The sequence below is a fragment of the Muscardinus avellanarius genome (assembly GCF_963383645.1).
Source record: "Muscardinus avellanarius genome assembly, chromosome: 1".
Lineage (NCBI taxonomy): Eukaryota > Metazoa > Chordata > Mammalia > Rodentia > Gliridae > Muscardinus > Muscardinus avellanarius.
In genome coordinates this window covers 131,596,513-131,621,880 of record NC_137786.1, presented here as the reverse complement: position 1 = coordinate 131,621,880, position 25,368 = coordinate 131,596,513, and the positions used below count along the sequence as shown (strand labels likewise).

Below are 25,368 nucleotides of genomic sequence, written 5' to 3'. Positions count from 1 at the left end.
AGGGTGGTGCACACTTGTAATCCTAGTACTTGGGAGACTGAGACAGGAGGATCTCAGGTTCACAACCAGCCTCAGATACTCAGTGAGGCCTTTCTCAACTTAGACCCTGTTTCAAAACAAAGAACAAAAAATAGGGCTGACTATTAGCTCGGAGGTAGTTTGCCCCTTGGGTTCAATCCCCAGTACTGCAACAACAATAACAAAAAAATCCTTCAGGTCACTATAAATATGCTCCCACGGGACTACAATAAACTGGGTTTACTGAGAGTTTCCCTAAGCAGTAGGTGGTGTTTGAAGACAACATTTAATAGAGTTGAGACGCGTTTTAAAGGCTCCAGAGGTCTAAGTCTGTGGGTCACTGCTGCAAGGCCACGAGGTTGAGTGACACGTAATTTTTGCAGGTCCTTGGGGAAGAACTGCACCTGCAGTCACCACGGCTTCTCACCACTAGGGGGCACTCGCCACGCTGCTCCGCCCAGACCGCGCGCGCACCCGGCCGCTGTCCCAGGATGCCTCGCTCCCGCCAGCCGCGACCCGGAAGCAGTCGCCGGCTGCGGGCCGGCCGGCTGCCCACACGTAGTTGGGGCTGCGGAGCGCAGTCGCCTTGGACCCCCGAGCCTGCAGTAGCTGCAGGCGAAGGCTGTCAGCCGTCGGCTCTGACCCCCAATGAGTCCACTCCAGGCGGGAGCTCAGCCTGGGCGCGCGGCCCCCGGCGACGTGTGAGCAGCCGGCGTCTGTAAGTGTGCGGGGCGGTGGGAGGCTGCGGAGTGCTGTCCCCGCAGCACTATGAAGGCCACTGACTTCTCGGAAACCACGTCTACGCAGGAAGCGGCCGGCTGGAGGGCGCTGTTGACGACAGCAACAGGGAGACGCCGAGCTGTCATTTTACATTGCCTGTAGGACTTTGAGGGCCCAGAGCCCCCAGGCCGTGCTCTGAATAGATCCCCAGGTTTTCTTGTATCTGGAACATAATTCACGTCCCGTTCCCTGACACAGAGATAAAATAAAAAGAGGACTGTCACCGAAGGAAGCCACCTGCTCCTTTCAGTCATGAAGGCCGAGACAGCGCCCCCGGTCCAAGAGACCTCAGCTTTCTCTAACCTCAGTCCTGTGTGGAGTAGCCGGAAGCTGATGGCTGTGGGTGTCTTGCTTGGCTGGCTCCTGGTCATCCACCTTCTGGTCAATGTGTGGCTTCTGTGCCTTCTGTCTCTGTTGCTGTTGGTACTGGGAGGATGGCTGGGCTCCAGCGCCACTGTGGGGGCTTCAGGTCGACTGCACCTGGAACGCTTCATCCCAGTAGCCACCTGCCCTCCATGTCCTGAGGCAGAAAGGCAGCTGGAGCAGGAGATCAACAGTACCATCCAGATGATTATTCGAGATTTTGTGTTATCTTGGTATCATTCAGTGAGCAAGGAGCCAGCCTTTAAGGAAGAGATGGAAACAGCCATGAAAGGGTTGGTGCAGGAGCTTCGGAGGAGGATGGGTATGGTGGACAGCCATGCTCTTGCCCAAAGAATTCTGACTCTCTGTGGTTGTCACCTGCAGAGCTACATACAGGCAAAAGAGGCCACTACAAAGAAGCAGAGTGGTCCAATTCAGCCCTCCCAGCTCTGGGAAGCTTACTGCGAGTCTACTGCCCCACATCCGGCTGTGAACAGCCCTAGTACTGAGGTCATCTATACCCGTGGCATTGTGAACCTGTTACTTCAAGGGCTAGTGCCGAAGCCCCACTTGGAGACTAGAACTGGACGCCATGTAGTGGTTGAACTCATTACCTGCAATGTAATCTTACCACTGATCAGCAAGTTGTCAGATCCTGACTGGATCCATCTTATACTCGTGGGTATCTTTTCCAAGGCCAGAAATCATCCAGCACAAGGGGTTAAACCACCTTGTGCAGCCAATACTATGGAGCAGCCCTCAGTGCCCACATCTCTGCCACTGATTGTTGAGGTAGAGGATCTACCAGAAGGGAGAGCCCCTTCTCCAGTAGCAGCCTCATTGCCCCTGAACTGTAGTGAGCCAGGGCCTTCTCCAGATGTTGAAGAAGGCCATGAAGTTGTAGAGGGAGATTTGGCTGGGATGCTTGAAGAAAGAAAAGTAGGAAATGACTCATCCCACTTCCTGCAGCCAGATATTCGAGGCCCGCTGTTCTTATGTGAAGATTCAGAGCTGGAATCTCCACTCTCTGAACTAGGCAAAGAAACTATCATGCTCATGACCCCAGGCAACTTCCTTTCTGACAGAATCCAGGATGCCCTGTGTGCTCTAGAGGATTCCCAGTCTCTGGAGCCTAAGGAAGATGAAGGATCTGAGGGCATTGAAGGAGCAGAGGCTGAGGAGGCCCCAGGGACAGAAACAGAAACGAGCCTGCTGGTGTCCATGCTGAAGTCCTGCCCAGAAATCCACATTGATACAGCAGATAAGGAGGTAGAGCAAGGACATGCCACTTCTCTTACAGCTTTGTTGGAGGAACCAGAAAAGACTCGGCCCCCGCGGCCCTCATGCTTAGAGAAGGACCTCACCAATGGTGTGAGTTCCCTCGATCCAACTCTGCCACCAGTTACACTTTCTTCTTCTCCACCTGGTCCTCTTAGCTCAGCTACTTTCAGCTTTGAGCCCCTGAGCAGTCCGGATGGCCCAGTTGTCATCCAGAACCTACGTATCACTGGCACCATTACTGCCCGAGAGCATAGTGGCACTGGATTCCACCCATACACACTCTACACTGTGAAGGTAACAGAATCTGAGCTGTGGGTCTCTACTGTGGGTTGGGAGTGCTTCAGGAAAGCAGAGTCAGTGAAGTTAATATTCTCAGGCAGAGATGACTTAGTTTGCTGTGTTTAATTCAACAAGCATCTGTAAGCTAATTTATTAGGCAAGTAGGCTAATCTCTACACAAATAGTCCTAGAAGCTCAGAGTTGTTATACTGAAGATCCTATTTTTCAGTGGTTCCCAAACCTTGCTGCACCTCAAAATCTCTTGCACTGCCTTTTAACTATACTGATTCTGACAGATTTTGAACAAGAATGTCCAAAGTAGAGCCCAGGGTTCCCTATATTTTTAAAATGCCATGGAGACAGCCTTACCTCAGGTCATTTTGGAGGACCCACTGCTTTAATGCAGCCAGCCTTTTTCATATCATATCTGCCAGATGTTTTCCAAGTCTGTGCTTAAACTTCTTCAGGAACAAGGAACTTGGACCTTCAAAGGTAAATACAGGTACCTTCCCAAAGCAAAGTATAAGAGATGGTAGTATTTTTCTAAAAGGAATTAGCAGGGAAGTTTAGAAAGCAATCCCTGTGCAAGACCCTATCTATTGGATTTTATTTACCATTTCTGCATTTCCTTCATTCTGAGTACAAAAACTTTTATTAGAAATGATCCTAGGTACTACACTACTCCCCAAAATCCCAGTCCAGTTAAGAAGAAAAGACCTTCCCTAATTTGCTGAACATAGATATAGCGACCTAGCATTTTGGAAGGTAACATCATGACATTTTCAAGTTAAGTCAAGGGAGTATGTACATATGTAGGCAAGTTAGAAGTGCAGATATCTGGTCATAATAACGTGCTAGCCTCAAAGGACTGGTGTAACTTTGTTAACATATTGCTGCCTTTTTGTTCTCCTAATTGTAGTTATCCCTATGACATTCAGCTTTCTCACATTTAAGTATCAGTTTCTAGTTATTTCATTTTATGACATAGTCTAACACTAATATTAAACAGCAGTGGTTTTCCTCATGAGCAGAAATTAATGGAGAAAATATTTAGGATCATAGTGTTTTCCCCATTATTCTTTTTCCCTTTGTGGTTGCTAAATTTTGGCACCTCCTGCCTGCCTCAAGTGGACATTAGAAAAGGGTAAAGTAAAAAATGAGCAACAAAATAATGTGACCAATTGTGTATAGCTTGAGATTGCTTTTAAATTTTCATATGGACATAACTATGATTTTAACTTTTCTATCAGTATTATACTTTCTGATAGTAAAACAGTTTTTAGTTTATGTGATTGAAGTGAATACATCAATATTGAATTTTGTCCTCCAAGAAGAATATTCCACAGAAAGCATCTTACCTTCCAAGTGCTCCAAGTCTGAGAGGCCTGCCCTGAATTCCACCTGACTTTCCTTTTCAGTACTGCTCTGAGGGGCTTATTTGCTCACTTTTCATGATGAATATCCCTTCGTCTCTCATTTTAGGAAATTTTAAGATACCAGCAAGTCCCACCAACAATGAGATAATTTTTTTTCCATCATTTGCCACAATAAAATACCTCTGCCAAACAATAACAATAACCTACACCTAATAAGTACAATCACATATATAGTTCTCCCACAGGATTTTATAATTTCTTAACTACTCTGGCAGAAAGTCTTTCTCTGTAGTGAGTTGCAGCTTCCATGCTGTTCCAGGTGCCCAGTCTTCCGGGAACAAGCAGTACTAGGCATCTTTCCCATGTACCAGCCCTTCAAGTACAGGAAGGCAGCCAGCTCTGGCCCCTTACAACATCTACAGTCATCATGTGACTTCTCATACAGATATGTGCTTGGGGGAAAAAAAATCAGTTTAGCCTTAAGAGTAACAATTAGGAAGATTAATCTGCCCAAAGTAAAATAAAACACATGTTCTTTTAATTCACTCTAAGCGAACAAATGATTTCTGTTCACCTCTTGTTTGGGATTATTTGTTCTTGCCCCAACTAATATAAATTAGCACTGGTTGTGTAATGGCAAAATGATATTCCTGTATAAGGCCTAAGTTATAATTTAGGGGTGATAGAGGTGATATCATTCTTACATGTGTTCTTCCTCTATTTTATACTCAGTCTTTAAAATTTGAAAAAATAGTTTCATAGCCATTTTCTATAAATGAACTGTCTGGGTGGTGAGGGAGCTTTTGGATAGAAGTAATGGTGAAGAGCAGTGAAACTCACTTCTGATCTTCTGGGCCAAGTTCATCAGAAAGTGCATCTCATTCCTTAATTCAACCACCTTTGGGGTTTGAGTTATGCTTTACAACTCCAGGCAGCAATCAGGTGTGTTAGATTTTACAACAGAAGAGGGACATCTCCTGTCCTTTACCCCAATTCTACTGTTATTGTGTGACCATTGAACAAATTGTCATTAAAGCCAGCCTTTAAAATTGTCTAAACCTGGCTAGTGAATAAATCTGTTTCTTCAACAGTATGAGACAGCTTTTAATGGTGAGAACAGCAGTGGCCTACCGCAGCTGGCCTACCACACTGTGAACCGCCGCTACAGGGAGTTCTTGAATCTGCAGACCCGTCTGGAGGAGAAGCCAGATCTACGAAAGTTCATCAAAAGTCAGGAGTTTCCCCATCACCCTACTGCCTGCTTGCCATTCACATCTAGCCATCCTAATCTGAATGATGCGTGGTCTGTGAGTTGGTGGGGAAGAGAATGTAACTGAAGTTGACTTTAGAAGTTGACTTTGTGTGTGTGTGTGTGTGCGTGTGTGGTGGTACTGGGGTTCCCGGAAGCCCTTTTACCTCCAGGCTACACTCCCAGACCTATTTTATTTTTGGAAACAGGGTCTCTCAAGCCAGTGCAGCTGGCTTCAAACCTGCGCGATCCTCCTGTCTCCGCCTCCCAAGTGCAGGGATTACAAGCGTGTGCCACTACGCCCAGCTAGAAGTTGACTTTTAATGAGACACAGCTCTGATCACATTCTTTCTGAGATAGTCTTTGCTACTAAATGCTTTGTTCTGGAGCTACAGTTAGTTTAAGTTTAAAAAAAAAAGCATTCACATTTCTGTCTGAGCCTGTAAGCTACAGTGAGGAATTAAATTACCTTTTCCAGATTCATAGCTGTATCAATTTTAAATAATAAAATATTGTCTATAAGTGCCTGTTACTTTCTATTATTTATTTATTTATTTATTTATTGCAGTACTGGGGATGGAACCCAAGGACATTTTACCTCCTAGCTACATCCCAGCCCTATCTTTTATACTTTATTTTGAAACAGGGTCTCACTGAGTTGCAAAGGGTCTTACTAAGTAGTAGCTGAGGATGTCCTTGAACCGCATTCCTCTTGTCTCAGCCTCCCGAATACAGGAATTACAAGTGTGTGCCACCACATCTGGCTGTTAACTTTCTTTTAACAACCAGGCCTTTTGTGTGCTGTTTGACACCCCTAAGGCACAGTGAAAGTAAGAAAATGTAATAAAACTGGACCTTTAAGTTTAAGCTAGTCACTATCTACTGTGTGTAAAAAACAAATGCTGCTTCTCACCCAAATAAACATTTGAATAACTTTAGGCATAAATTAGGCATTTTCTTTCTAGATAACAACAGTTAATATTGAGTCAAGCTTGAAAATGTGGGCCGGGTTCTCTTCTAAACATTTTACATGGTGTCATTTAATTCTCTTAGCAGCTTTTAAGATAAATACCATCATCCTCTGTTTACTGAAAAGAAATAGTCATAGAAATATTACAGTTTGCCTGAAGTTACTATAGTAGTGATTGGAGCCAACACTTGGCTATTGGATATCAGACCCATTGTAACTACTTGTAACTACTGTATTGATGGTTCTCCTTACATTAATGAGAGTACATCATATGTATCATATCCTGGGGATATTATTTGGAAGTCTTAAAATTTAAAAACACTTTTTTCAGGAAAGTATATTCAAAAGTTTTATTTTCTTTGTATATTTGTTTTATATAGATTAGCTCTCTGTGACTGTTAAGTGAATGAACTGGTCTTTGTTTTTGTTTTTTTGAAGATGTGAAGGGTCCTAAAAAGCTCTTTCCAGATCTTCCTTTTGGGAACATGGATAGTGACAGAGTGGAAGCCCGTAAGAGCCTCCTGGAATCATTCCTAAAGGTCAGAGCTTCTGTTTTGGCCTTGTTCTCTGACTCCCTCCCATCTAAGGTGAAAGTGGAAATATCTGGGTATAAGAGTTTCTCTTTAAAATCTTTGTGTCTTAATTTTGCAGCAACTCTGTGCCATTCCAGAGATAGCCAACAGTGAGGAGGTGCAGGAGTTCCTTGCTCTGAACACAGATGCTCGAATTGCCTTTGTCAAGAAACCATTCATGGTCTCAAGAATAGACAAGGTACCTGCAGGGCTGCAGGGCTTAGATTTCATTTTTCCCTTTAAATGTGGAGTATTCATCAGAATAGAGGCAGTGCCTGAAAAGTAAGGGAGGTGGGTCATATGAAGACATAGCCACAGAGGAGTCACTAGAGCATAGACAGAATTTTCAACACATATTTCCCAACATTGGTTGGATCATCAACTTGCTGACTCACAGTGAGCAGCTGTTGAATTGTGCTGCTGAATTGAGCATGCACATAGCATTTTCTAGATCTTAGCCCTGACTCTCTCAGTGTACACATTTATGGGGGCAGGGGGAGGAAGTCAGGTGTTGTGATACTGATATTCTAGTGGAGGCATATAAGGATAGATGTAAACATCCATAGATAGTTGCAGCGGCGGTGGTTGGGGAGTGTCTTTACTGTTGGGGAAGGTCATTCCTAGTGTTGGTCACTCAGGAAAGACAGCTGTAAGATAGGACACTATACTTTATTTCATTTGGCTTAGTGATTCCCTGATGGAGAACAAAATGCAGATCTTTGTACCTTCTTCAAGAGGATGTCTTGGGTATTTTAGCTAGTTGATCCCTTTCTAGCTTGTGATTTTTCCCTCAGAGTTCTATGCAGATATGTTCATTTATTGATTCTTTCAACCTCTCCTTATTGGATGCCTCTTTTAATCCAGGCATTGTACTATTTGTTGGCTATGCAAAAGTGAATGAGAGAGATGAAGTGTTTTCCACATACTATAATTCTTGAACCTAAAGAGTAAATGGATTTTCCTTTCCTTTCTCTTTATTTTTTACAGAGCCTCACAGTCCTTTATTTTTTTTCTTTCCAACATCGTGTTCTACAGCTTCCTTGGCCCTTTTTTCCCAGGTGCAAACTAGCCAGATGTTGGCACTAGCCAAAAATATGGAACACTTCACAAATTTGTGTATCATCCTTGCACAGGGCCTTGCTGACCTACCCCGTATCGTTTTCAGTTTTAGTATATGTGCTGCTGAATTGAGCATGCAAATAGCATTTTCTAGGCTACATTCTCTACATTCATGCCATCCTCTGCATTGCTTCTCTTGTTGGTTCTTTCTGGTCTCTACTGTAGTCTCACTGACCATGCAGCCCTGCCTTGACTGTGTTAGCTCTGCTCCTTCTGGAGAACTGTAAGAATGACTTAAAGGCAGCACAGTGTTTCTCTGACCCAGCAACGTTAAACAGCAAGAGGCACTGAGGAAAATTAAATGTTTTCCTTCCATTTCTTTGACGTTTTAAGATTTTGTGTGTCTTCCTTTTTAGTAACAATCTGTATGTCATATTCCCATTCTGAGAAATAGATATAGTTCTCATTCTTTAATGAAAATTATTTTGTTTTTGTCTTGAGGGGTAGAGAAATTTATATAAACTCTAGATGCATTAATTTCGATGGGAGTGATATTTATTCTTTCTATACCTAAGGAAATTGTTTGACTTGACTAAGAAAACTAATTCTTTGCTCTATGTGAATTATTCTAAGCGTGTTTATATTATTTAAGCCCTAGGCTGTATTTTAATTTTTTATCATCTATTTTTTTGCCTACATTACTTCTACTTGTTCACATCTTGGTAAAGGTATTTTCAATTTGGAAACTAAAAGTCACCATTTTTAGATCCAGGCAAGGTGGCTCACGCTTGTAATCCCAATTCTTGGGAGACTGAGACAGGAGGATCACAGGTTCAAGGACAGCCTCACCAAGCAGTGAAACTGTCATCAACCTATCAAGACCTTGCTTCAAGATAAAAATAAAATAGAGCCAGGGGTGGAGCTCAGAGATAGAATACACCTGGGTTCAATTCCTGGTAACACATACACACACACACACACACACACACACAGAGAGAGAGAGAGAGAGAGAGAGAGAGAGAGAGAGAGAGAGAGAAATTATTTATGTAAAAAGAAAAATCTGAAATTGAAAAATATTCACCAGCCTTCAGAACTCCTAGGTTTTTATGTCCACAGAGAAAAGGTAGAATTGTTGTCATTGACTGCTATTTGACCCTCCTGATGGGTAGAGCTCTGCTAGATAGCCTAGCTCTCTATTCAGCCTGTTACATAAAGCACAGTAAGACTGTTCTGCTGTTGGGTACATTCCATCAGGGAATTTGAATAGCCTCACTGACCTTGTGCCTCCAACCCCTGCAGATGGTGGTGAGTGCTATTGTGGACACCTTGAAGACGGCATTTCCTCGCTCGGAACCCCAGAGCCCCACAGAGGAACTGAGTGAGGCCGAGAATGAAAGCAAATCCCAGACAGAAGGCAAGAAGGCTAGCAAGTGAGGAGCCCTTCGGTGGCCCAGGGACCCTTCCCCATTTCTCAGGTTGACCCCTAGTCCTCAGCCAAACCTGCCTTCACTCTCAAGTCATAGCAAACACATGTTTTAAAGCAAATCTAGATCCTGGTCTCCTTAGTGCTCCCTCAGAGGAGCCCAAGACTCTGCAGAGGCACTGTTGCCAAATGTTTGTTCTTACCATGACAACCTGGAACCAACTGACCAGGGAATTTTGACCAGAAGGAAAACTATAGTATATGGATATTCTTTTTCTGTTTTCCTCGGAAATTGAGATGTTTTTTTTCCTACTAAGAATTAAGACTCATAACTGATTTCTGTTTGCTGTCATTTTTGGAAATCTTGGCTCATAAATTGCATATACTAGCAATAAACAGGAAAGGGCTAGAATGGAAACCTACAGGGCCAATTTTAGTAACTGGTTGAATACTGCTTTGTCCTGCACTAGGGTCCCAACTGTTCCTTGGCAGCACTCCACACCAACATGTGGAAAGCAAGGGCACCACACTTACCCTTACTGAAAAGTTCAGCTGAATCTGAACCCCAGAGAGAGAGAGGGAATGAGTGTATGTTTGTGAAGCTCCAGTAATACCAGACTCAAAGTACTTAGCCTTTTTTAACTGGGCCCGTATTTAAAAGATAACCATGATGCCTGTGCTTAGGAGTACTCTATTTCTTGAGACATTGAAGCTATCACTTATAGTTTCTTCTCCTGTTTTATTTGGAACACAAGGGAAATAAATAGTTTTCTAAAAAGAGTACCAGCAACAGTAACAAATAACCTTAGTCTGTGTTACTTATCTGTTGAATCTTCAACAAATTTTTAATAAGTGTGTAGTATATGCTAGCCATGCTTCTAGTCTGTGGTAATATAACCATAACAGACTAGTCCCTGTTTTACTTGGCAAAAGTCTTTTCACAAATGCTCTGCAAATATAGCTTAGTATAAGAGTGGCATCATCTGTGAAGAATTACCAGGATATACATTGTCTAGAGAATTTCAGAGCCAAGGCCTTCCTCGCAATTCTTGAGGACCCAAACCCCCAAGAATAAATGTCAGTGTTCTTATTTTTATGTATTTTCTATATTATCAACTCCTTGAATGAAATCCAGAATGAACTATATTCTGTTTCAACCCTTTATTTCTGTACCAGGTCCAGACTGAGATTCTCATCCAGTAAAATTGCTCCAGCACTGAGTGTGACTGAAGTACATGACAGAATCCTTTATTGTCTTCAGGAAGGCAGCGTGGTAAGAAGTGGCCCAGAGAACTACAGGAATCAAGATTGGGAATGTTGATACTACAGTTATGAAATATTCCCCTAAGTCAGAAAGGACTTAGGTGTCTGCCGAAGGACTTAACTGAGTCTCACATTTTCATGTTAAAATTATTTTCTCTGAGAACTTTGGAATTTCTACTAGTGTCAGATTGGCCTCTTAAGGTAGTGGGTTTGGGATAATGAATGATATATAAGAAGAAAAGCCAGTTACTGAGAGAGAACAGATGACCTAAGAACATGTAGAAGGGGTAACTCCAGGGCAGGCTTGTTTTGCTTGCCACTTGATTAAAGAATAGAAACTTCCCTACAATGGCCATAGAGTTACTGGGTTCCATTCACATGGTACTTTTACAGGGCCTTCAGACCCTATAAAAAAGCTTTTGGGGAAACCTGTAGTGCTACATGATATTCTTTATTTGATATGCCAGTGGCTATTTTCTTAGGAGTCAGAGATCTTATCCGTGTCTGGGATGGAATCCTTTATTGAAAAGCAGACAAAGTTACTAGAAATGCAGCCATCAGAAACCTTGGTAAAAGATTCTGAACAAATGGACTGTTGCTTGTCAAATGCACCTGTGCTAACCCAAGACTTCAGCAGCACTGATGCAGGTAAGTTGCAAGGTCTCTGTTCCCACAGAGAAGGAAGCCAGAGCAAAGGCCACTAGGACTTGGAATAGCTAGACATTATAGCTCTAATTTCTGTTGGCTAACTGAGCAAGGAACATTGTAAACTCTTATTATGGGAATTGATGGGGCTCAGAAATGAATAGGACATAGTCCCTAGAGCTGATTCAAGTAGTGGGGCAGGCCACAGACACAGGGTTCTAATCTAGCAGGAAAGGATTCATGCATATAATATTGATGTCTTTCTGTCTTCTTGTGGACTCCTTTTGGTTTCTTTATCAGACTTCTGGAGTTCTAGTTTTGGCTCTTTGCTTTTACTTTGCACTCTCTCCCTGGGTAATCCCAGAAATACTGTTGCTCTCCATGGCATTTCACACATGCCAATGATGCCCAAATGTCGAATGTTGTATATCTCCATATCTCCATGTGGATAGACTATAGAGCAACTAAAATACAACGTGTTCAAAATAGAATTCATCTTTTTCTGTAGGTATATATCTTCTGTTTTATTTACTGCCATGGCAAATGATACCTTCTAGTTCCCCAGGGTAGAGCAGGGTGGGAAAAGAGATGAAGGCTCTACTCTGCCTTTTTTAGCATCTGGAGCAGGGCACGTTTGCTTCCCGGGAGTAGAAGAGAAGATATACTCTACAGAGTAAAAATTTGTATTCTTGGGTATTAATTAGTATGTTTACTGAACTAAAACTTAAAAGAAGTGGTAATTCCAGTACTTGGGAGACTGAGATAGGAGAATCGCAGGTTAGCAGCCAGCCTGAGCAGCTTAGCTAGACCCTCTGCAACTTAGTGAGACCCTGTTTCAAAATTAAAAAAAAAAAAAAAATAGGGCTGAGAATGTAGCTAAGAGGTAGAATGCCCCTGGGTTTGATGGTTCAATCCCCAGTACCACAAAAAGAAAAAAAAAAAAAAAAGATGCATTGGTGTGTTGATTCTATCAAGAGAAAGATCTCTACTAAGAATAAAAAAAAAAACCCTTGGATTCAGAAGGAAAAATAAAAAGCCAATTTCATTGTCATCTCTCAGGTGTCCATGAACAAATCACTTGGCCTCTGCTCTATGAACCTTAATTTAAGTTTGTAAAAAATGCAGCTTACATCCTCATCCTTCCTGCTATATCTCACTTATTAAGGAAATGAATGTATGATAGCAAGAGTACCAGAGAACTCTTAGGAACTAGCTAAGAAGGGTTGAGTAGAACAGTATCATTCCAGCCAAAAGCAAGCCTGTAAATTTTGAATATCATGTTTTAAAAGGATAGGTTATGCCTTAACCTGCTTTCTTTAGCCATAGGAGACTCAAAACTATGATAGAAAAATTTTTTAGAGTTTTATTAGTACGATATAATTATACATTGTAGGAAGACTCAAAGTGATATATTCTTACATGCACAAAGCATCTTTTGGTATAGTTCTCTCCAAACCCCATCCTGCCACCCCACTCCTCCCTCTTTGAACATACTATTAATAAGGTTGTCAGTGATACTTCACATCCAGACATAATTTAATATTTTGTTTAAGAGGACTTGGCAATAGCTTATTCACTTTCTTATTTTTTACTGCTATGACTAAGTATTACCACATGGTGGCAGCTCCAGGCAGATGCTAAATCTAAGAAAATAATAGTATTGGGGGAGATTCTATTTCCCAAGGAATGGAATAGCCCATCTTTCAGCAAATGAGTAGAAAGCAACTCATCAGCTCGTGTGCTCCATTAAAATATAGTACAGAAAAATAAAATGCATATTAGATGGGGTTTAGAGGGAAAAGAGATTCTAGAAGATTCATCCAAATCTGAAGTCACTCATATTTTAAAGGATCATTAAAGGAGGAGAGTTTGGGCAAGTCTAGACTAACAAAGTTTTTGTTGATAGTTACCTATTAATCATAGTAATAGCACCAGAAATTTCAGACTCATTGTGGAATATTATGTGTTCTTGGGGAAGTCTTCCAGAAAACAAATCAGAAGTGATATGGGCATCCCCGCAAATGGATGCTTCCATCTATAAAATACATGTGTTGAGGAAACTCTAGGTTAACATACGTATGAGGTCGTTTGTGACCCTTCCAGTCTCTGAAACAGAAAAGAAATTAGTAAATGTCATGGCATTTTATCAGAAGTGGGTGCTCTTCCTTGGACCACATGTTATCTTAGAATCAAACTGGAGCCTCTTGAATTTCAACCCCACAGCTCTGTGTAATGGAGATGCTTTCAAAGCAAGGTTTCATAGGAGAATGAAGCCCAAATCTTTCCCCAGTTCTGCCCACAACGTTTCCATGATGCATTGTGGGGGTGAGTGGAAGACAAGGGTGGAAGAGACCAGGCTTTGCCAGTTCCAGTTAGTCACCATTTGTGAGCTCTTACTTGGAAGAGAATGAATTCAGCATCCTGAGGAAATACAGGAGAAACATAAGTAGGTAGGTAAAGTAACTATATGCAAAATCTTTTAAAAAGATAAAAACACTTACTTGGTGACCAAATATCAGGAACATAAACAGAATTATAAAGACATACAAGCCTATCGCTGAATTTTCTAGATATAACATCTCTTTAATTTCTGCCAGAGGGATTACAAAAGCACAAGATGCTGGATCTGAGGTGGAGGAGACCTAGGTGCTACCCATTACATTGAAAGATTAAAAGACATTTTTCAAGTGAAGGTCTCTACGAGTTACTGTGTGTGTGAGTGTGTGTGTGTGTGTGTGTGTGTGTGTGTGTGTGTGTGTGTGTTACTAGGGATTGAACCCAGGGACATTCTACCTTTGAGCTATACCCCTAGCTATTTTTATTTTGAAATGGTCTCCCTTGGTTGCTGAGAGTCTCGATTGCTGAGGCTGGCCTTGTACCCGCAATCTTTCTCTCTTAGCTTCCCAAGTACTGAGATTATAGGCATGTACCACCATGCTAAGCTTCTAAATTAATTTTAATGCCTCTTTGTTTCCCTAGAAACAGAGACAGAGTTAGCTGACACAGCCCTGGACCTGATCCTCTTGCTACTGATGGAACAGTGGAAATGGCTATGTACCAAAAACATGCAAAAGTTTATTCATCTTATCTTTGGCACCCTCGTTCAGAGGTAAGACTGCTGAGGTCTCCCACATTAGAGTCTCAGATGGCACTGAAATTGGACACAGTGCTGACTTCTGCACTAGAAAGGATAAGTAGAGAATCCAGGGAACCTGTGGCCATAAGAGAAGGTAGATTTCCTGCTGAAGGATACAAGGATGAAGAAAGACTGCTGAGAGAGTATCAGAACACTTTTTTTAATTGCCTTGTTGTCTCAAGTCTGAGTATACTTGGTTCCATAATACCTCTGGCATAGCACCCTGAGTTATAGACACTATGATCTTAAATTATGTTAGCAGAAATGGGCCTACTCTGGATCAGTTCTCCATATGGTTCTTTACCCAAGCCTATGCCTTTCACCTGGTTATAGTTGGACACTGCTCTTAACTAACAAAATATAGTCACTGTGATAATAAATAAACTCAAAAACAAAAATTATTACTTCTTGTCGGGCGTGGTAGCGTATGCTTGTAATCCCCACGCTTGGGAGGCTGAAACAGGAGGATTGTGCAGGTTCAAAGCCAGCCTGAGCTGGCTTAAGAGACCCTGTTTCCAAATAAAATATAAAATTGGTCTGGGAGTGTAGCCCGGAGGTAGAAGGCTCCTGGGTTCCATCCCCAGGACCACAAAAAAAAAAAAAAAAAAAAAAAAAAAAATTATTCTTTGTGATGTGTGTTAGCAGAGAGGTTACTGGGGATTGAACCCAGGGGATAGTCACCTCAGCCCTGTTTTCATTTTGAAGCAAGATCTTGCTAAGTTGCTGAGGGCCTCATTAAGTTGCTGAGGCTGACTTCCAACCTCCAGTCCTCCTGTCTCAGCCTCCCAAGTACTGAGATTACAAGAGTGTGCCATGGCACCCAGCTTAGACTATTAGTCCTTTAAGGACCAGTACTACTTTTGTATCCTCAGCAACTTACATAGGACCTGGGGCATAAGTAGACTCATTAAATATTACTCTTCTTGTTACCTTTATACTTGATGGTGTAGTCTTTTATATCTTATTCAGTCACGTGAGTGTTGCAATTAGACCTTCATTTCTCTTCTCCTGCTACTGGGTTTCCCTTTGCTGGTCTTGCATGTACTTTATAAAAAAATAGAAAGATCCCCATACTGGGAAGTCATTTACATGATGAATTAGCTTCAGAACACAAGTTGTTCAGTAGAAGCATAAATGTATAGGTGCATCAGGAAAAATTCAATAAGATTGAGAGCATATTTAAGAGTTAGGAAGGAGCTTACCTAAAATTTGAATGACTCAGAATACTAAGTGGGCTAGTTCAAATAAAGAACTATATTCTGAGAATTACATAAGGATCACTGAAAAAGTGGCATGTCATATAGGGAGAGTTCTTGGAAATCTAAGCAGGAAAGTTAAATACCAGGAAAGCCAGCCTCCTGGGGCTTAATTAATATAACAAAGACTTTCAGGATTCAAATATAAGTTGAGAAACTCCCAAACCAGGCCACAGTATCTCAATAGGGAGTTTTGGGGATTTAAGGAAATAACTGTAGTGCTTGTTAGTCTTAGCTGTTTCTTGGCTTGATGGTAGAAATTTCTCCATGCTGTTTTGTACCATTCATCCCACCTTACATTAAAAATCTTTTATCTCTCTATATATGCATACATAGATAGATCAATCTAGCTGAGTATTTATTTTGGTCTTGTCCCTTTATTCATTAAAAAAATTACTAAAGGCTGGTTAGTAGTGAACAAAAAAGATATAGTCCGTGTTTCTCCATATTTTAAAATTTAATGGATGAGCGCTAAAACCCACAATCACAAAGCTAATGAGTGGTGGAGCCATCATGCAAACCTAGGTGCTCCAAAGCCCAAGTTCTTATCTACTACAATAGATTACTGCTCCATATTAAATTCTTTGACCTCTGATTTCTTTATCTGGAAAACAGAATTAATATTGCTGTCTATCTCTCTTTAGGCATACAATAAATGTTAGGTCTTAATATTTGTACATCAGAAAAGGAAAGGATAAAATGTATATTCTGTTTCTAATACCTCCAGCTAGCAGCTACAGATTAGTTCCACTTTTTGTCTTTGAGATACTCCTCCCCAAGCCAGGCATGATGGCGCATGCTTGTAATTCCAGCATTTGGGAGGCTGAGACTGGAGGATCACGGTTCGCGGCCAGCCTTCTACTTAGCTACTTAGCGAGGCCCTTCATGACTCAGTGAAACCCTGTTTCAAAAATAAAAAGACTAAAAAATAGGGCTAGAGATGTACCTCGCCGGTACAATGCCCTTGGGTTCCATCCCCAGTACCGGAAAAAAAAAAAAAAAAAATACTCTTCCCCTTACCAATCTCCTTTTGCCAGCTACCACAGTCCCTTTGTGCCTGTTTCTGAGCTTCACCGAGTTGGGGTTCTATACAATGAAGGCTTTGTGGGGCCTTTCAAGGTGATTTTGTGCCAATAGGCACATTTGTTAAAGCAACAACCAGAGCATTTCCAGTCTTGCATCAGGAAGCAGAACACTTGGGCCCCTGTCCAGTACAGACAGACACAAATTAAGTATATAGTTCCTTAGTATTTTCCAGGTTTATTGGTGTTCCTGGCAACATGAGTGGGGTTGGGGAGAGCTGCTGGAATCCATTCTCATGAAGAGCTTTGGAATCAAGCTAAGTTGCTCAGCTTTCCATCCCCATCCCGTGATATTTCCATTAGATCTAGTTAGCTGGTGAATAAAACCTAGCCAAAGCCATTCACAATTCATGCCATAAATGAAATCAAAGAGAGAGAGAACTTGAACCTAAATTCCCCTTGACTCACTTTTCACTTTCTCTTTTTTTGTTCCATTATCTTATGGAATGGCATTGCTATTTGGCATAACAAGAAAGTTCTGAATACATCTCTGATGAATATTGTGCAAGAAGAGAATTTTGCAGCTTTTGAAAAAGTCATTTTACGTGGTCTATTATACTTGTTTATCATAGATATTTTCAGGTGATGGTATTCTATAATTTATTTAGTTATCTCATTTCCCTTCCAGCTCCAAAGTTCTTATTTATATGTATTCAAGTTTTAGCCTTATCCCATTTTGTTTGCTTGTTAGCTGCTTGATGGTAGAAAATAAAACTTCAGCTGGTTGGCACTCTCTTCACCTTAAGCTTTCACAGATTAGAATCTCATCCTCTGTTTAAGGCCTTCTGTCTTTTCCTACAGCTCATTATTTCCATCTCTCATTTTATTCTTTACCCTTTCGAAAATCTTGTGCTGGTTTTAAAGTGTTCCAGAAGCCTCAAGGTTGAAAGTAAGAAGTCATGGTATCTGAAGAAAGAGCCAGTTCCTCTGCAAAAGGTTCCAAGGATCTGACCCCCATGTACTGTAGTCTTACTTCATACCTACTTCTAACATGAGGAAACTAAAATTTCCAAAGAGTTTGGGTTATTAAAACAAGGTAACTGCTCACAGATATCACATTTAGAATTTGAAGCCATGTTTTTCTAATTTTCAGCTGTAATGATTCTCTAACTTTCCGAATCAGACCTTTTCCCACTGATTTGGAAAGATAAAAGCCAACCCAAAAATCTTTGGCTCAGAATAACAAACATTTCCCAAGAAAGTATCAGTTAGTTGTACAATCCAAATTGTATCTCCATATCTGCATACTCTTATATAACCAAAAGTGCACTTCTTCTAAAATCAGCCTCCATTATTGTCCCCTGGGCAACTTTCAGTCTTTATTTTTAAAAAGTGGTTTATGTAGTACCATACTCTTTGGTTTTATTTGCTTTGGTAAGCAAATAAACTGGGAACTTGATATCTCCCTGGAGCTGTAGCAAACTCCCCACTATACTCCCTGCCCCCACCCCCTTCCAAGGGTGTGATGAGGTCCTGCTGTCCTCATGTCCCCATGACTGCTGCTCTGGAAGCCACATATGTGTTCTTTCTGAAGCCACAGTTGGCTGAGCCATACTCTTTTGCAGAGTACTGGGGTTCTCTTCCTTTAAGTTCTGAACTTTAAGAAGCAAGATAGCTGGTTTTGGTGTCTCATACGTATGCTGCCACTTCTTTTAGGCATCGGGGATGGTACAGCCACCTGGATTTAGGTGCATCTCCTCATTAAAACATTCTCATATTCCAGCCTCCAGCCTTATTATATTCAAGCAAACAAGCTTATTTCTTCTGCTTTCAGCTTCCTTTACTCTTCTTGCTCCCTTAAAAGACCTATATGCTTAAGTGCCTGGGACTCCAGGGACTTCTGCCAAATTACAAGCACACGCTTTCTCTCTAGCCTGCAAGGAGAAAATAGAAAGACAGAGTAAATTCAACCTCATGACCCCTCCTTCCAAGCCAAGGTTGGAGGAGTTCTGATCTGAGCCAGGCTTATAAATCTTCCTTGATTGTTGATGGTGTGGAGAAAGTGGAGGAGGGGAGCCTAAGAGAAGTTAGATGACCAAAAAAGGCATTGTTAAGTCAAAGAAAAGTCTTGCACGCATGCGTGCCTAGTCTCATATGTCAGCTTCTGTGCTGGGAACATCCAATTATGTAACAAGGAGCACTCCTTATTTAGGAGGGGAAGGGGAGAGGGGTTGGCAGTCTAAGCCAAGTTGCAAATTGAGTTTATGCAAACTCTGTACATGTCCGAAAACAGAAGAAACTTGACAATATTCGTGCATGCATCAAAACCAGATTTAGGGAATTGGAAAAGTACTCGGTGCTAGTCAGGGTTGGAGGAAAAGAGGAGAGATATACTATGTTCCATTGATGCTGTGTAGAAGGCTTTAGGCAGGAAGATCGAGCCAAGGTAAGGGGTTAGATTATTTTGGAGTCCTGATGTAGAGTAAAAGAATGAAAAGAAGTTGGACCAGCTCCCTGCCTGGATGCCCAAAGCCATGCCATGATAAAAATAGGAGCCAGGCCAGCAGTAGAATACGTGAATGCCATGTTGATGGTCCTGCCCTCCCCATGGCCCTGAAGATGGTATCAGATGCTGTCAAAAGGGCAGCAGACACATTCCTGGCATCTTTGTCCATATTTCTGAGTGAGTGAGTGAGTGAGTGTGTGTGTGTGTGTGTGTGTGTGTGTGTGTGTGTGCATGTGTTTGTGTGTGTGTGTGTGTATATAAGTATGTTGGGAGCACATAAGAATGGAGTGAGTGTGTGTGTGTGTGTGTGTGTGTAAGTATGTTGGGGACACATAAGAATGGAATCACCAGGCAGAAAGACGGGGGAAAGAAAGTTCTGTAGTCAGAGAGAGTAAAAAGTATGTCAAGTTAGAAAATATACAGAGAGCAAGAAAGAAAAGAACATGTAGGTATAAGGAGTCTTAACAAAATGACCTGCAGAGAACATTAAATGGCAAGTTCTGGAACATATTCAAGGCCATGAATTGTTTTAGAAAAGATCTCCCTACTATCTTCTAAGATCAGGAGAAGGTTATGGCAGCTTATTGAAGAATGTTGTGATATAATGTGGGACCCTGGAGAGTATCATGCTGTAAAACAGGATGCCCATCTTTCCTAAGTACACTTGGGAGTGGATGACCATGAACTCTCTTGTTTCCACAATTCTTTTAGATTACTCCAGAATCATAGGTGTTCTTTAGGTGTAACTGTTTCAAGGGATTCTTTCTTGGTGGGCATGTGCTAATGCAGATATGTAGTGGTTTTTATAACACTAGTTATTTCTTAAGGGAAACTCAAGATATGTTACCAAAAGGGCACAAATAATTACAACAGAAAAAGAACTGACATTTATTACATATTAGCTATGCCAGGTAAGCAGCCATGTGTTTTATGTAATAATGTGCAATTCTATGAGATAAACATTTCCACATTTTATAAGTGAGAAAAATAATATTCAGCTTAAATAACTTTCCAAAATCATAGAACTAGAAAGTACCACGCCCAAGATTCCACATAAACATCCTGGCTTCAACACTCTTGTGCTTTCTACTACTCTACACTGCCTCCCATTGTTCAAGTTTTCTTACAAGGCACTAGCACTAAAACTGGCTTCATTTGAAAACCCCATGCCCTATTCCTGTGCAGTGTCTTACTTTCCACCTGACTGGTCTCATGTCTATGTATTATTCTTATTTTATTCTTAAAGCATTCCTGGCCATAGATCAATTAGTCTCCACAAGATATCTTTCCCTATTGTGAATATCTTATTCACAATTAGAGAGTTTCATAATTAAAGTTAAGAGTCACCTCATAAACACAGATTATAATTCTTTCCTTTACCTCCCTACCTTCTTTTTCCTCTATTTCATCATTGGTGCCTTGCTTTATCTTATACCTGATCTCTCTCTATGCACAGCCTCTCTAGAAACTTTTTTTGGTGGGGGGGAGCATACTTTTGTAAAAGCTCCAGACAAAAAATTAACTCAAACCAAGTATTCAGGTTTCTTGTGTCGGGTTATTTTCTGACCTACAGAAAATCAACTTGGGCTGTTCTTAGTGATGCTGAAATTAGTTTTTCACAGTGTTAGCTTTGTTCAGATTATGTGGTGTCTCCCTGGGGGAAGGAACTCTGCTTGTCCCAGGCCTCTTCCACTGGGCCAGGCCAGAAGGAAGCTCTTGACCTCTATAATATAAAGGCAAGGAAGGGCCCCAACAGTTTTACCACCCACTATTGTACATGTGCTCTGCATGACAACTTTCTTGACCATCACTTACTCTACACCCATCTTAGGTTATGCCTTTAAAGTTGTAACAGGTGGATGGCAGGCAACAAGGTAACAGGTGCCTTGTGTCTGTGTATTGTTTTTTTATATTTCCATATGTGAAATGTACTCTTAAATTCTTAGACACTCAAGTAAAGGTACAGCATCAATCATTAAAAAAAGTTAAGTAGAAAAGCAAAATGTCTAAGTAATTAAATCCCAGAACCTTTATTTCCTTGTTATCTTTTAAACATCTCTGACTATAGGAACCTGAGAGCTTGATGTTTTAATGACAGCTTTAGACTTTTCAGAGCAGGAACTATGTTTTATTCATCATTGCTGCTTAAACACCAGGCCTCATACATAGAGGGCCTCTACAGGCAGCAGGTGGCGCTGCAGATTAAACAATACCCATTCACTTTTTTACTTGAAAGACCTATTTTGCAATTACAGGTCCCTTTCCCTGGTGTTGACAGTATCCAAGTCATTTTGTGGCATGCTCCATGATTCAGAGGCCACTGATCCGCCTACTCCATAGTGCCAGTGACTTTTAGACAAGGCGAGTTTCTTTCATCTTTCCTCCTTCTCTCAGTTCTGATGGGTCTTCAGCATATTCTCATTTCTCTGAGCAGTGTGTACTGCCAGAAGTTGCCCCTCTGAGTAGATTTCATCCCTTAAAAATTCAGTGCTGGAATTGACTCATTCAGAACAGAATGAACCAGAGAGTCTGTGGTGGTGATAAGACCAGCTGGACATCTAAACTAAAAAAATTTTGTCAATATTCTCAATAAGCTGGTTCATCCTATACTCAGAGACTTTTGGATCCCAAAACCTTAGAGAGCTCACTATGGTAGAGATAGATAGTGCCAGATTGCCCTGGTATTAGGAATCGTATCAATCTATTATTATGTAATTAGGTCATTTCCCAGCATTTGACATTTTCTGTTAACTTGGTTTTAGAGAAGCGACCACATGCTAATACTCAGTTTTGATACCTTTTTTTTTTTTTTCCTTTGAGGTGCTGAGGATAGAACCCAGGGCCTTGTGGCTGCTACACAAGGGTTTCTAATACTCATCTACTCCCCCAGCCTCTCTTTTAATCTTTATCCTTGGCCTCAGAGGCTTCCTCAGGTTCCCTGTTGAAGAACAGACCTTTTTAGTACTGGAGCAAGGACGGAGTAAGGGATGAGCTGGTGAGAAATGTACTTTAGTCCAGCTCTAATGAAATGACAGCACCAGAGGACTTGGTGGGGGGGTAATTTAGTCCTCCTGGGAGGGGCATTTGCTATATAAATGCAATGTCAAGTCCCTCAACAATCTCCATTTCTCTCTTCCATATTCATCTCTTTGTTCCTGCCTTCCTTTCTTTCCTTTTTCCAGTTTTATGTATTCCTCAAATTTTCTAATCATAGCTGGCACCCCCAAAGTACCCATTATCTTGAAATTCTGAAGTAGCTACCTTTCTGTCCTTAGTCTTAGGATATTATACTATTATCCCTAGTATCAGGATAGAGAGCCTTCCATTGGAAAGGCTTTGAAATTCAGCTTATAGACGGGAAACTGGAAACAAATAACTTTGGATAACTTCCACACCAGGTGATTTTGCTCATTGTAGTCACTTTTCAAAACTTCTCCACCATACCCTTACCAGTGTTTTTCTACTTCTTTATCTTGGACATCTGCTTCTCATGTTTATCCTTTGTTCTCAAGGCTGGTCTTTTCCAGTCTCCTCTGTTACCTCTAATATCTGTAGAAGTTTGGAGGTCAACCCTTCTGAGCAAAGGGCACACAATTATTTGGTGCTTCTCACTCTTTTACTGCTTCCCTTCCCATCCTTCTCTTCTGCCGTGGTGGTTCTATGCCCAAAGCAAAGCCTGGGGCTCTCCCTGTGAGGTAAAGTCACCATGAACAATAGGGGCTCTGGTTGTCAAGACAACCACTAAATTACTACCTTCTCCTCTTTTGTGTCTTGCCTTTCTTCCTGGTGCTCCAGCTTTAAGGATTTTGCACCCTCTGCCCTTTCCTCAGCAGCACACTCAATTTTCTTCTGAATGGGTGGCCACTTTAATTACCTTCCCCTTCTCCAGGCCACCTCCTTACCCTTGCCCTGGGAAGGCAGGGTCAGGATAACTTCCTGGGAACTGAGAATGAGCCAGGCTCACAGTTCACATGGGGCCAAGAGAAGGAGGAGACAGATACATTTTGGATCCTGTAGTCTCTGTAGTAAAAGTTTAATTGTTTAGGATAAAAAGGTATAGTTTTAGGAAGGATCCTGAAATATAGTTCTCATATTACCAATAGCCCCATGACATCTCTCTTCCATTCCTGTTGGTTACTCAGTACCAAATGGTTCATTGTTCCTATATTTACCTTCCTGAGCCTTCCAGGAAAGGAATCAGTTTTACAATGAGAAAACCAAGGAATAAAATGCAAAATTCACCCAGGATCCTACTATTACTTAGCTCCCTGGAGCTTTAAGATTTTTTAAGAGGGTCTGAAGGATTACCTTGCTCTGCCATCTGTACAAATACATAACTACTTCTAAAACAGCTTTCATTTTTTTAAAGTTTGTCAGCCTGGTTTCCTGAGAGCTGCACTTCAGTGCATTGATAGCAACATGATATGGAGCAGAAAATAGTTTATCTGACATCTTCAGGCATCTAGAGGCACTAGATTTGTATAATAAACTTTCACATTGGAATCTCAAAAGTGTCACAATACTCAAATCTAGAACAAATGTCTAGCGATCTCCCTTGGTAATCAAACGTATTTATCTTAAGAACATGGAATCTGCAAATGTCTCCCTTCGTATTTGTTAAAAAGGTGGCCTGACTCTTGACCCACCCCCCATCCTCATTCTGCTACCTTCTTTTCTTCTTACTAGTTACAAGTAATTGGTTGGAATCAATTTATGTTGTTGCATCCATCAGAAGCACATCCCAAAATACAAGTGTGACTTACAGCCCTCATAACCTCTCATTGCTTTTGTTTAACTTTCATTCTCTTCTATCCTCTGGACCTATTTGCCAGGAAAACCAACAAAAACATAGGCTGCTGGCAGCTGCCTCTCTTCTCTAGGATTTATAGTGTGCCAAAAAGGAAGTGTGACTGACTCACTCCCTTGCTTTCCACCTCTCTTCCCTTCCAGAGGAATGCATAACTAGGTGTGAATTGTCCATTACATGGGTTATTCATGATGAATTCTTCATTCTAGATCAACTGACTTACTACCCAGCATACTCCTTAAAATACCCACCCTACAGCTAGGGTGTTAGCTGACAATATTATTATTAGCCTAAATATCACTAGGAAAGTAAATCTCATGTTTATAGCAAAATGTTTACATAAATATACATAAAATGCCAAATATAAAAAAATTCTATATTTGCCACATTTTTTAAAGAATCTCTCATTGTCCTCCATAAGCATGGATAATTAAGAGCTCATTTTATTGCTGCTTTAAATATTGGGATATATGCTCTCTACAAAGCTCATACATGTTGCAGGGGTTAGGTTGGGGGGGGGGAAAGGTGTGTGAGGTGAAATAATCCCCCCCCCCACCAGACACACAGAGACAAACAAAAAAACCGTGAATTCTTGTCCTAAGCTAAGAATAAGTATTCATCGCTTGGACAGCTGCTGCAGATTTAAAGAAGTTTATTAAAAAGATAGAAATATAGAGATAGTTACAGCCCTGTGCCGGAGCAGGCACAGGGGGGCAATTCGAACGAAAATGCCAACGAACTCCAGTTTACTGAATTTTTATCCTGTCTAAGTCCAGCAGGTCCCTCTGATTTTGGAGATCATGTTACCCCTTATCTCCAACCCCAGCTCTGCTTCTGTTATCTCTCCAGCCGAATTTATGGCCTAAAGGGGGAGACATCTCTGTCTCCAAACACAGGCCCAGATTTATGGCCTGAGAGGGAGGCATCTCTGTCTCCAGACACAGGCTTTTACCTTTCGTCTTCTCCCCCAAAATGTGTTAAATTGTTCTTAGGAATGCAAGGACATGTTAGCTTAACCCTGGCTTTCTTAGTAAAGAAGACATGTTTCAAGATTGGACATCTTTCCCAGTATTGACACATTAATACATTTTAAACTCTCTTCCCAATACCAGTACAATACACATCATTGATTCACTTAGGAACTAATTATTGACTACTTTCTCTGTTCCCGGCATTCTGTTACATAATAAAAACATATAACAGACCCCCAAGTTTCCTGTCATTGGAAGTTTAATATAAAATTAAAATGATAAAAATAAATAAGGAGTTCTAGTTTAAAATTGAGGCTTCTGAAATAACTATATGTGTGATTTAGAGAAGGAAGTAATCAATTGAGAGTGGCCCATAGAAGGCTTACTAAGCA

General features: G+C 41.2%; 1 protein-coding gene across 2 annotated transcripts in view; it reads left to right on the top strand.

The window, feature by feature from the left end:
- Window positions 1-1,050: 1,050 nt before the first annotated feature.
- Window positions 1,051-25,368, top strand: part of SNX19 (sorting nexin 19) — a gene marked incomplete at both ends in the record, with an annotated part of 36,812 nt that continues 12,494 nt past the window's right edge. The window contains 8 exons of one of the 2 annotated variants that reach the window (XM_080692468.1): window positions 1,051-2,736; window positions 5,189-5,327; window positions 6,755-6,855; window positions 6,968-7,087; window positions 9,247-9,377; window positions 10,547-10,643; window positions 11,116-11,281; window positions 14,258-14,387. In XM_080692468.1, the coding sequence (XP_080548594.1) occupies window positions 1,051-2,736; window positions 5,189-5,327; window positions 6,755-6,855; window positions 6,968-7,087; window positions 9,247-9,377; window positions 10,547-10,643; window positions 11,116-11,281; window positions 14,258-14,387 (2,570 nt within the window). The remainder of the gene's footprint in view (window positions 2,737-5,188; window positions 5,328-6,754; window positions 6,856-6,967; window positions 7,088-9,246; window positions 9,378-10,546; window positions 10,644-11,115; window positions 11,282-14,257; window positions 14,388-25,368) is intronic. The other variant, XM_080692469.1, reaches the window with a different exon arrangement.